Source organism: Triturus cristatus, unplaced genomic scaffold (assembly GCF_964204655.1).
Source record: "Triturus cristatus unplaced genomic scaffold, aTriCri1.1 SCAFFOLD_336, whole genome shotgun sequence".
In the NCBI taxonomy this organism is placed as follows: domain Eukaryota; kingdom Metazoa; phylum Chordata; class Amphibia; order Caudata; family Salamandridae; genus Triturus; species Triturus cristatus.
In genome coordinates, this window is record NW_028187415.1 from 380,205 (window position 1) to 393,417 (window position 13,213).

The window sequence follows — 13,213 nt, forward strand, 5'->3', positions numbered from 1 at the left end:
GATTAATTATTGTCTTAGACAGTGGAACTAGTGAATAAAGGAGACTTCTCAGTCTAGAGAACAGCCAGGTGAAAAAAGAATTCCACTTGCTTTGAATATCAACCAGTTATGCAGCTTGTCTAGCCAAATGATTGACATTGGATCCCAGATCACCTTTATTTAGGACATTTAGAGGTAACTGGTATGTTGCTTTGTAAGGGACACTAGTTTGAGTAATGCCTTAGGGCCATAGCCATGTCAGGAAGCTTCCAGCATCTGTTTTTCAAATTCTGCCCCTGGGTCATGGCAAGATGCGCAAACATGTGGCCATACTCAGGCGGGGTCTATCCACGAGCTCTGGGTGGAAATGCAAAGTCAAACCCAACAGGCCGATCCCGCTCTGCAGTCCGAGAGTTTCTAAAGAGTCCTGGAATGCGCTGATTGCCTCAGTAAACTTTAATGTACATATTTTAAGCAGTAGAACTGTTGCGTTTCACCAAACACAAGCTGTGTTAAACTGACCGATTGTTTATAAATATCTCATTTGTTTCATGTTTTTATACACAAGTTTTTTTTTAAAGAATTTTGTCTGACAATTGTTTTTACTCTTTGTAGATATTATCTATTGTAATGGTTTAATTAACTAAACAATAAAGCTTACAATTACATGGCCATGTTCCTTCTGGTATCCATAAAACGTTTGTACTCTACCTGCACAGTCATCTAGAAGTGTAGGTTGTAGGAATCTAAAATGTGAAATATGAAACCAAAGAAACAGAGGGGTGTTCAAAGTTCCCCGGTTTGTCCCTTCCCGGATATGTCATATATGGTGCCGGGCAGCACTGCATGCTCTGCCTGGCTTTGTGAAGCGGGTCTCTGTCCCAACCAACCCCAAGAATAACCAACCCCTGTGTTTCAGGAACGAGAGTATGTGCAGCAAGGCAAGGAGTCCTTGGAAGTGGTCGAGCAGATCCTGGCACAAGAGGCCAGCTGGAGATTCGAGAAAAGCAACGTGAGTGAATACCGATGGGGATCTGTGGCAGAATGTGTATGATCAGATCATGTATTTTCTTGGGAAGGGCAGCCCTTTTGATGAAATCTCTTAGAGTCCTTTTCTTGCTGCATTTCCCTTCTTTCCTCCAGCAAGTTGTAGAATTGTCAAGTCCCCTTTCTACATTACACATCTGCAGGTGCCTTGTATCTGCAACTGGAGGAGTATTTAAGAGTAATTAGCTTTTTCTTTTAGATATTTTGGTTAAACAATCCTGCTTGTAAATTCATTGTAGAATTGTGGTCCACCAATCCAGTTCCAGGAGATGGGCTTTAAGCCATCCAGGTGCAGAGCCTGTTCCTGAATGCAGTCAATAAATATAGGTTCAAGGCGCAGTCGCCATTAGGATTTATTGCTGATGAGCCACTAATACAAAGAGAATAGGATACGGGGGACAACATTACACCCGAGTCCCTTGGCGATCAGTCATAACACCGAGTGGCGCACAGTTTGCAGGAGTTCAGGGGGCCGGTCTCTCCTACCACCTTGAAATCCCTAGAACCAACTTAGACCACTATTTGAAAATGTGCAAACTTGGGTGGAAATAGAATTGGTATTTAGCAGCTTCGTTGGCATGTCTGCCCCGGTCTACAGGTCTGAATCATCGATGAACCATGAATGGCTTGTAAGGAAGAGGGTATACACGTGGGGCAGCAGTGCAGAGGGGACAAAAGCTGAAATGTAGTAGACCCACTCCACAGATATAGTGGGATTTTAGAGGTATTATCTACTAGGCATAGATGTTCCTTGCGTTTTCAAACTCCTTATTGGAGGAAGAGACTCCAGAAGGAGCAAGGGTGAAGAAAGACCAGGCAATTAGTGACAAACTAGACTTCTGGACTGTGCCGGTGTTTCTCCTAGACCATAACAAACTGTTACTCCTAACCACATGAAGAATAAGGCAGTTAGCCCCCAAAGGAGACCAGCAGACGTTTACCACCACCCAGCATATAGTGCAAATGCTCCACGCCCTGCGTTGTATCAGAGATGTGTAAGTGTAAACACAAATACGTTAATTCTTTCCCGGATGTTTGCCCTTGCCTGCCTGTTAAATCGGCCACGAGTGGCTCATCCTCCCGCTTACCTGAACCTGTATGACCGAAGTGGCCCACCTTTTTTCATTCCTGAAGTGGCCCACCTTTTTTCATTCCTGAAGTGGCCCACATTTTTTCCTTCCTGAAGTGGCCCACCTTTTTTCATTCCTGAAGTGGCCCACCTTGAAGTGGCCCACCTTTTTTCATTCCTGAAGTGGCCCACCTTTTTTCATTCCTGAAGTGGCCCACCTTTTTTCATTCCTGAAGTGGCCCACCTTTTTTCATTCCTGACGTGGCCCACCTTTTTTCATTCCTGACGTGGCCCACCTTTTTTCACGGCTGACGTGGCCCACCTTCTTTCACGGCTGACGTGGCCCATCTTCTTTCACGGCTGACATGGCCCACCTTTTTTCACGGCTGACGTGGCCCACCTTTTTTCATTCCTGAAGTGGCCCACCTTTTTTCACGGCTGACGTGGCCCACCTTTTTTCACGGCTGATGTGGCCCACCTTTTTTCACGGCTGACGTGGCCCACCTTCTTTCACGGCTGACGTGGCCCATCTTCTTTCACGGCTGACGTGGCCCACCTTTTTTCACGGCTGACGTGGCCCACCTTTTTTCATTCCTGAAGTGGCCCACCTTATTTCACGGCTGACGTGGCCCACCTTATTTCACGGCTGACGTGGCCCACCTTCTTTCACGGCTGACGTGGCCCACCGGATGCTCCTCCTCCTACCTGTCTGATGTTGCGCTGCACTGGGCTCAAACAGGAAGCGTTTGTGAAACCACAGAGTCAGTTTTGATCTTCCGCACCTACATTTCCTTATAGTGCAGTCTCCTTTAATATGTTCTGTGTGTTTTTTCGTTATTCAGGAAGTGGGAGATGTTGTGTACACCATCGAAACACCTTTCTATGGAAAGTCCTTCATCTTGAAGGTAAGGATACCTACTGAATACACTCCTCTTCCCACAGAACACCGGCTTACTTTTCTACTCCATGTCGCACCTACCTGGGTATTCTCTTTTCTTAACCAGCTGAGGCCTTAACTATTGCTTATCTCCATGGCTAACCCACACCCTTTCACAGTGCAGATGAACAGATGAGCTCCTACAGTTCACGCAGCGTTCATATGCAGGTGCATTCTTTCTTTCATAAATTACCCCATCCCAAGATCCATCTGGACATTTCTTAACTCGTTCATCATGCAGATGTACAATATTACGTCCTCTATCATCTCCTCCCAAAATACAACCGGCCAGTTCCTATTTCCTTCAGAAAGCCCATCGGTCCCTGGTCTCTAGCCACCATCAATCCTTGTGTATCCTGCCTTTTGAGCCCAGTAAACTCGAAAGGCCCCAAGTGTGCTGCATTAATGTAGTTTTGGAGTTCTGCATGGATTTCTGGTGCTAACTAAGGTTTGAGTGCGTAGCATTGACGCAAGCCCGCTAGCCTTTCTCTGTAAAGGTGGACTGCACAAGGCAAACTGTTAAAACATCTTAATTGACCTCAGATTGAGTCTTCCCTTGGGGGTTGTTATAGTTATCTTGTATATAATCAGGTGTATCTATTTGTGTACTACAAAATGTTTTAAAAAACGTGTTTTCCTAGTGAACAAAAAAATATAAAATAATATGTATTAATAAACAACAGATGAAAACTAATAAGAACTAAAAATAAAATGAATTTTTAGAAAAAAACAGAACATGTATATGTGTATTTAAATGTCAAAATAATGTCTAGTTAGATTTGTATTTCAACCCATACGAGATTTAATGTCCGATAAAGAAATATAGGTCTTAGGGGAGCTGTTCTTGTTTCAGTTGCTTTGTTTTCCCCTCTTTCTCCCTGACCTCACTTACCTCTCAGAGTGGGTCCCTTTATGTACAATTTCTTCTGTTTAAACCACAAGTGACCTAATCGCTCGGCTCTAATACCTGTAGTGCACTTTATTCTTGTAAGGCGGGCTGCGGCCCCTCTACCTAGGCAATGCAGGGTTGACAGCGGTGGCATCGTTGAGTGGAGTTGAGCACATAACTTTATATCTGTGTTCTTGTGGGGAGTTAGGCGCAGGTCCGCAGGCATCTCCTCCATAAAGTCTTTCAATCCCCTATACATGGATTCTTAGTCTCCCTCATGACTGATAGATGTGTGTTTGTCTACGAATGGACTTGTGACAGAACATTGGAGTCCATGTATGTGTCTGTGCTGCACAAAATGGTGATCTCCTTTGTCCCCGGCTGGTTGTTGACCTTTTAGACATGCCAGCTTTCAAATACTAGTCTTTCTCCTTTGCCAAAACCAGATCAGCCCGTTTAGTGGGAAGAGTTAGCCGGCCACTGCTTTTTCCGTAGAAGAGATTCCCATGACAAGGCAAAACATGAAATTCCCCCTTTCCTGTCTGTGACCACATCCTTTTGTGAAATGGTTGCCCAGAACAGGCAATGTCAGGAGAGATCACAGACTTGGAGTAAAACAAAAACTAGTCTATAATGGCTGTAAGAAAACTCCCCCAGGAATTGGGTAACATCTGAACATTCATCTGAACATTAAAAAATCACAGCATGTCAAACATTTTAAATACATACAGCTCATACATGTCCCACGATCAAGAATTGATTGTGGAGAGCAAAACTCTAGACACAATTTATAGCCAGGAAAGTAACCTCTTTAGTCTATAGAAAGCGACTGAATAATACCCAGAGGGATTTAGCGAACCCTAAAACCGCACTGAGAAGCTGACAAAGGTACACCTGAGCGGGAGGCCGGGGCAGAGGCACTCGAGCACTCCAGGGAGGTCTCGTTGAGATTGTGGTTCAACTTGGGGCAACTTAGTCCTTCCCAGAATACACACGAGGGCTCAGATCTTTCCTAGAATGGTTGGAGACACTTACCTGGGGGAATGCTCTGAACAAGGAATCTTCATACAATATGGTAGTGAATAGTAATAGCACAGTGCTGGTTTGGTGCCTTAAATAGCTGCCACCCAGGGAGTACCACTAGGCCTGGAGACAGCATCTGTACATTTACGAATATGGGATGATCAGACCTTGAATAGATACCAGAGAGTGATTGTGATCGTGAACTTCATCGTAGCAAAAGGGACTTAGTATATTGATGGACTAGTGCGTTGCAGCAGCAAAAAAACAGTTTATGCTGGCATGAGCTGCCCTAAAGACATTGAAACATGTATGAGGCATGGGATGAAACTCAATGGGCTGATCCTATTGTGAGGATGGAAGTAAGAGTAAACCAACCAGAACATTAGGTAGAGCAGCCTACGGGGAACATACAATATTGCCCTACAACCAAATGTGCTGTCTCATCAGTCCTACACCTGCCACTGTGTCTGTAAACTTTTTCTAATTCTATGGAAACTCATTAATGGTGAAGCACTGTAAAGCCCTGCGAGAATTATCTAAGTATTCAATATGTTACTTGTAAAAAAAATAAAAAAATAAAAACATTTTAAACAGACGAAACAAAAATATTAATGAAATATGATATAACATAAGGCAGCCTCACTGATTGGTATGGTTTACTCTCCAGAGAAAGGGTAAGTACTAGCTTCTAAGTTTGTTGTCACTGCTTGTTTGCTACTATCTTTGAAACAACTTAAATCAGGGAAGATTGCCGAAGAGAGTTGTTGAAGGGTCTGTGGAGATCGGAAGACCAGCCTGCCTATGACAAGGAGTTGGACTGTCCCTGCCAGTATGAGTAATCTGATTCACAGAGGGTCGCCAGGGACCAGGCAACTGAGAAGGCCTGCGTAGAGGACATCTTGATGTACTCCGACTGCCCCAGAGCCACGAGGAGTCTTGAGCCAGGTACCCAGGGACAAGCACGATTGCCTCTTAATTGAGGAAGTCGCTTGATGGCCCTCACAATTGAGAATTGAACCGACTTCAGTTTCCTGGCCTGGGGTTCCATGTTAGCTGGAGGAGGTTGTCATGATTCTGGAACCATTGTAAATGACTTAATAGCTTCTCTGATTTGAGAGATCACGAGTCAAAACCGCAACTAAGAACCATTGGTTCTTGCTGGCCTCTTCGTTATCTGATATGGATGTTACAGCACTTTGGTGCTCCTACCACCAAACAATCTTCACCACGACTAGCTCCAGCTCAAGATAAATTCCCATACTTCTAAAACAGCCATCCGAGGGACTCCTAGTGTTTAGTTGCACGCAAGCCAGCCACTGTCCCCAGCTTAGAGTTCAGTGCTTGACTTGCTCCCCTTCGATGGGCATGGTGCGCCACCAGCCACTGTCCCCAGCTTAGAGTTCAGTGCTTGACTTGCTCCCCTTCAATGGGCATGGTGCGTCGCCAGCCACCGTCCCCAGCTTAGAGTTCAGTTCTTGACTTGCTCCCCTTCGATGGGCACGGTGCGCCACTTCACTGGACACTACACAAAGTCCTTGAAGAATCTAGAAATCCTTTGTGAAGGGTGGGCACTTGTTTGTTTGGCCTTAGGAGCGTGGAGGATGCACAGCTTGCATCCCTTAAATAGCTTTAACTTGAGTCCAAGTCCTTAAATATTAATAAAAGACATATTGATTACCAATAGTGTAACACTTTATCTTTCCATCTAGTAGTAGTAGTATATACTTTATTTAGATATAAAAATATCCTTAACAGAACACCTCAAAATTACGACAGCAATACACATTTTAAAAAAAGAACCTTGGCATGGGAGCAGTGGTTGTTAAAAACTTCAAATTGCAATAAAAGCTTCACTGATATATCAATGGTAAAAGGACTTAGTGTGCAAAATGCAATGACAAGCATAACGTTTAAAATACATTTGATTTCAAATGTTTGACAACAACCGTAAGTGCAATCCAATATTTCATAAAATGACAACCAATTGTGCAAAGCGTCAGTCAGATAAAAGTAGTGTTAGCAGCATTTGAGAAATTACACGATGAAATGAAATAGCCCTTAAAGAAAGCATAAAAACATACCAAACCATTACTGCTTAAGAGTGCGGTAGGCATGTCGTAAAAAAGTTGTAAAAGCAATATTTAGACCTGTGTTTTCTGGCATTAAAGCTGCAATAATTGCTTGTCTACACGTTCGGATTCCCAGCCTATTCCACTCAATTTTCAATTTGCGTCTACGTTGTGACATAAAAGATGGACAGAGACATACTATATGCTCCAGGGTTTCAGGAGACATACCGCACCCTCTGCACATTACATCCTCTGACAGACGGCGCCAGACGGGCAGATCTTCTAGAAATTGCCAATCGCCCAGTCTGGCAGCCATAAAGCTGATTTTTAGGTGCAAGGAGTAAGTGCAAGATAGGTAGGATGCGGGGGATAACCGACCATACGAGGTCATTGTTGCCCAAGCATGTCTGCGTTTGGCAAATTGGGCTTTATCAATGATCAGGGACCTCATTCGAGTGCATTTCTTAATGCTAGTTTTAAATACTGATTTACTGGGGTTGAGGTCCCATAGTGCACCTGCAGACATTTCTTGGATCGAATCCTTAAAAAGACGACTGTAAGAGCTGCGTGGATTTTTCTGGGAGATATCCAACCAAATTAAGGACTCCAATGAGCCTGTGTTTGCTTGTCTCAATTTGTGGCACAGGTTTAAATACATTCCAGTGGCTGAAATTTCATAGTTTAATAGACCCAATTCGAGTCTGATCTGTGCAGCAGAGGCTGATTTGGGTAAAGTGGAGGATTTTTTTGTAGAGTTTCGTCACATGTTGGTTAAAAGAGGAGTTTAATTTCCCCCTAAAAATCTCAACACCATAAGTCAATGTAGGCCCTATTTTTGCTCTCATAACTTCCAGTAATGGGGACAAGCTTGGGCCAGACAAATTTCTTGAGAACTTGCAAAAATTCACCTGTAGGTTCATGGCTTTTACTGAAATGACCTTACGCTGTTTGTTGAAGTTGCCCCTGGAGTCAAAGTTGACCCCAAGATATTTATCTTTCCATCTGAATGTTCCCTCTCGGTGACTTTGCTAAAGAAGCCAGCGCTGCTGAACTAACCTTAGAAAAGGTGAAGCGTTTGTCATCACTTACATTCGTCTGCAGGGCTCAGTGTTAAACTGTTTTGGGCACCGGCACTTAAAGTTATGTGCTTGTTCTCTAGGCCAGAATGTGGTAGGCACTTCAGGTTTTTATTGTGTTCTATTTTTAAGCTTCTTTGATGTACTAACATGCATTAACCTCCTTTTTCTTCATAAAAGTTAAGAACTGACCAGACCTTAAAATTATTAATGGTTGTCTGTAGTGTAAGACTGTTTCTGAGTGTTTAATCTGACACCACCTTTTGAAATAAGTCTTGAATGCAGTCCTTTGAGAGTCAAGTGCTGAAAAGGGGCATTTGGTTATCCAGATGTGCACAGATGTTGTGGCATAACAACACCACTGATAAAGAACATTCATTTCTACAATTAATTCCCTATTGCCTCCAACTGGCATTGAACCCCAAGAAAAGTCTTAAGCTTCTCTCCTGCTCTTGTCCATTCATGACCATACATTCTCAAAGCTCTCGCCCACTTGGGTCAGTTTTCCTCCTTTATTCTGTCTCCCATTCATGATTCTCTTGTTTGTGGTGACTATTTCATTCAAGTCTTCCTCCTCGACCATTTTTGACTCCCCTCTCTGCAGGTTGATTTCTGTTCATGACTCTCTCCAAGTGTGCCTCTTCTTTCCCCCCCATGTGTGCCTCTTCCTTTCCCCCATGTATGCCTCTTCTTTCCCCCCCATGTGTGCCTCTTCCTTTGCCCCATGTATGCCTCTTCCTTTCCCCCATGTATGCCACTTCCTTTCACCATGTATGCCTCTTGCCTGTCCCAGCTCTGCCCTATGCATGCCACTTTTCCCCAAGACTCTAGCCCACTCATGCATCTGTTACTTCTCAAACTCTCACTAATTGCTCTCTTCCTCCACAGGTTCTCTTATGCATGCTTGTTCTCCCTTTAAGCTTTGTACCACTTGAAACCTAGGCTCTCTCAAATTCATAACTGTATTTTTTTCCCAGGCTTTCATGCAGTGTACTGCTGAAGTGATCTACCAAGAGGTTATCCTACAGCCAGAGAAAATGACCCTGTGGAATAAAACCGTCTCTCTATGTCAGGTGTGTAACCCAGGAGTCAGTGCATCACTTCCTTTGTCTATTCCCATTGTGCATACCCTTCAAACCTGTATCCTACCTGCCCCCGTAGAAATGGGGAAGGAAGGAAGACAATGTTGTACAACTTGCAGAAGGCCCCTAAAATTTCAGATTTTAGTTGTTAGAATACAGTGCGACCAGGGAGAGAATTTGGCTACAGAAGACGCTCGTACACATATTGACATTAAAACTTGTGCCTTTTTCCAGTTTCATATTCAGCTTTGTATTGTCACAGTTCCATGTGGTCACTGATATAGTCAGTCCTCTGAACCTGGTAATCCCAGACCCATCCATGATTCCAGCATGCACCGTACACCTACGGTTCAATTACAGTGAATACATCATATTTCTAGGACACACTGCTGCCTCATCTTGTTGTGCCTGGCGCTGATGATCCAAGCATGGGCGAGACACAAAGAGCAGAATAATGATCCATGTAAGTACAGGCCGAAGGCCCAGTCATGATCCATACAAATGTAGAAGAACAGGGGCACAACCATGGTTCTCTTAGGTACCGAAGACCCCATTTAATCTCTGCAAGTACAGGAGCCCAACGACCCAGCCATGATCCTTTCAGGTATATGGGATCCCTAGACTATGCCTTACTCCCTGCAGGTACATGAGACCCAGCACTGATTCATAATCTTTGCAAGTACAGGAGACCCAGGACCCAACCATAACCACTGCAAGTACCGGAGACACAGGGCCCAACCATAACCACTGAAAACACAGGAGACCCAGGACTCAATCCTAACCACTGCAAGTACAGGAGACCCAGGATCCAACCATAACCACTGCAAGTACAGGAGACTCGGAGCCCAACCATAACCACTGCAAGTACAGGAGACCCGGTGCCCAACCATAACCTCTGCAAGTACAACCCGGGGCCCAACCATAACCACTGCAAGTACAGGATACCCGGGGCCCAACCATAACCACTGCAAGTACAGGAGACCCGGGGCCCAACCATAACCACTGCAAGTACAGGAGACCCGTGGCCCAACCATAACCACTGCAAGTACAGGAGTCCCGGGGCCCAACCATAACCACTGCAACTACAGGAGACACGGGGCCCAACCATAACCACTGCAAGTACAGGAGACCCGTGGCCCAACCATAACCACTGCAAGTACAGAAGACCCAACCATGGTCCTTGCAATTGCAGGAGATCCAGGGCCCTATCATGACTCCTGCAAGTATAAGAGACCCCTGGTCCAAGCATGATCCTGCAAGGATAGGAGTCCCAGGGACAACCATGATCCTTGCCTGTATGGGACACCCTGGCTTAACCAGTCTGCCTCGTGCAGACACGCTCTGCAGTTCCAGGTAACCCAGGCAATTCTCCGATTGTGCCCTATCAGACATAGGCAATACAGAGCCTAAGTGCCTATTCCTCTAATGCGTACTCTATAGAGCTATAACTGACATAAGGTAATACAAATGGCAATTGGAATTGATGCCGCAACCGATTTTACCCTCGTAAATAATAGGTCCAGGGAAAGTCTCTCAGTAATGAGACGGAGGTTGAGGATATGTTGGGCCCACGCAGCACTGCGCTCTTTTGAGCTGGCAATCCTCACACTTATGGTTAACACTTTATATTTGCTATTGGCTTCTCCCAACACACACACAAATGTTATTGGTTTTTTTCCCTTCTTGAAGCATTTATCAAATGGTGGAATGCAAAATGGCGATAGCTCACTTTGTTGTATTTACGAAATCTATCGCATTGCATGTGTACTAGTGTGAGTTTTGAATTGTAAATGGTACTGGCTTTTATTATTATTATTTTTTTTAATCAAGTTAATCTAATGCATTAAAAATGTTAATACCCCAGAACGTGGAGCCGTCCTCAAGTGACGGGAAGGAAGCCTTGGTGGTTCCTGGAGGATTGTGGCTGCCGCCTCCTTTCATTGGCTGATCTTGTTATGCCTCAATCAGGGAGAGACGGCAACGAAGGTTGTTCTAAAAAATGATCTGGACCCCGTTTATGACCAGAGAACCCTTAATCTGATATCCCTCCCCAATGAGGTTGAGCCACCAAGTTAGTATCATGTTAACATGGTGGGGCAAACTGGCCGATGATGAAGTATGCCACCAATAGTGGGAGTGGCCTTTCAGTCCAAATCTATCTCCTTATTTTATTTCTGCCTTTTGTAACACATAGTTTTGTTGTTCCAGAAATGAGTACAGGAATATAGGCCTCGCCATACCTGGGGTGTTATGTTTAAGGCTCCCGGTTTTCAGTTTAAACTGATTTTTACATATAAATACAGAAGGGAAACTGTTTTTCCTTTGTCTGTAGTTATAAATAGAAAGGGTAAAAAACTGATTCATAATCATGTACTGGGCAGCCATGCTCCAGCCCAGGTTTGCCACTTCCCTCGGTCCGATTTAGATCTGTGGACGCACTCTGCCTGCCGCCAAACCCCTGCTGACCTTTCCTAATCCGTGTCTTTCACCTAATCCTTGTCGGATTCGTGTGTCAGTGTGGGCATAACAGCCCCCCTCAGCCAATGTAAGTGAAAGGGAGGGGGCACATCTATAAGGCGGAGTGACGGAGGGGGGTGGCCTTTTGTAGTGTAAACCTCGCTTTAAGTGGACAGGTGAGCCTGAGTCACACTTCTCTGCGCCACCTTGAAACTCAGGTTTTGGGCTCTATATCTGGTGCGGGGGTCGTGGTTTAATTCCTTACTGGTGTGAAGGGAGAAATGACAGCTGGATGGGGCTAGTGCAGAGCCCCTCCACCTGCCGAATGCTATGTCCCTCTGTTTATATGATGTTTAAACTTCTGACATTTCAGAAGCATAAGCGCGCCTTCATTCTAAACCACCAGGGTATCAGAGTGCACTATTTCGAGATTGAGGTTTTTAGGTGCAGGGGGTGGGAGGCGAAGCAGGGTATCTAAGGGGAAGTCCACTAAATAGTAAATATCCAGAATGCGGTGCGAGATCGGCCTGTACTCCTGGCATGCAGTGGGTGGCGAACAATTACTGCTGGTTGCTTTTCTCCGAGTGGGATAGGAAACGTATAACTTTTTACAGACACCGATGGTCTATTTTGTCTTTGTTGTTTTGGAACGTTGCACGTTGTAGCTATTACATGACGTCATTCTCAGTGTTGTACTGAAGCTTGTTTTAAAACCGAAGTATAGGAGCTCCTAGGAAGCACACAACAGTGGATCACAACTTGTCCTATGTCATCGATCCTGCTTTGTATAGCAATAATTACACACGTCATGAAACGTGCAGCACGACTGGCGTCGGGCTGCAAAGGGAAACAGCTGATCTGGTCCTCACGAGCACTCTGGCTCTAGGAGCTTGAACATGTGCTTGTACTACAATGGCAAAGTGTTCAGATGAATGTAATAAGTAACCCTAATTTGGCATATGTAGATACGTTTATAAATCTATAACAACCGAGTGCAAGAGTGCATTGGCTATTTAAATAAATGTGAAAAAATACTAGCTGCAGCCTCTTCTTTTGCTTGCTATAAAAATAAATGTGTAAAAATACACATAAAATGAACAAACAATAAATATGGATAAATACAGACGGAAATGTTAAAAAAATAAATACCATAAAACCGGGAGCCGTAGTTATGTTTCATGTGTCGAGGATGTACGGCAAGCAGGCCTCTGGCTCCCTTATTGTGATTTATTTTATTTTGATAAGTCATTGCCACAGGTTCCCCATATCCCCCAAACTCCAGACAATGCTGTAATATGCCTAATAAAAAAAAGATGGCTGGAATTCAAAACCCAGAGCTTATGGCTACATGGATAAAACTAGGTCCCTGCCACATCGTGCCCTTTGTTGAGTGAAAGCAGAACTCTGAGACCGAACCCTCAGACATGTCGAGTGCCTGTGAACACACTCAGCGCTTGGACCATTGGATCACATATGATCTGCTCATTGGGCAGACAGACGGCTGCCAAGGGGTTCTGCAGCTCTCGAATCTTTTTTCTAAAAGGATTTGCAGGACCCGGATATGATTGAAGCTAGACTTGCAGCC

The 13,213-nt window shown here is 44.5% G+C and overlaps 1 protein-coding gene across 8 annotated transcripts in view; it reads left to right on the plus strand.

Moving 5' to 3' along the window:
- The window catches only part of LOC146771173 (stAR-related lipid transfer protein 3-like), a 127,767-nt gene that overhangs the window by 94,961 nt on the left and 19,593 nt on the right, over positions 1-13,213 (plus strand). For all 8 annotated transcript variants that reach the window (XM_085640321.1, XM_085640328.1, XM_085640325.1 and 5 more), the window contains 3 exons: positions 899-991; positions 2,938-3,000; positions 9,067-9,162. In XM_085640321.1, coding sequence (XP_085496447.1) covers positions 899-991; positions 2,938-3,000; positions 9,067-9,162 — 252 coding nt within the window. The remainder of the gene's footprint in view (positions 1-898; positions 992-2,937; positions 3,001-9,066; positions 9,163-13,213) is intronic.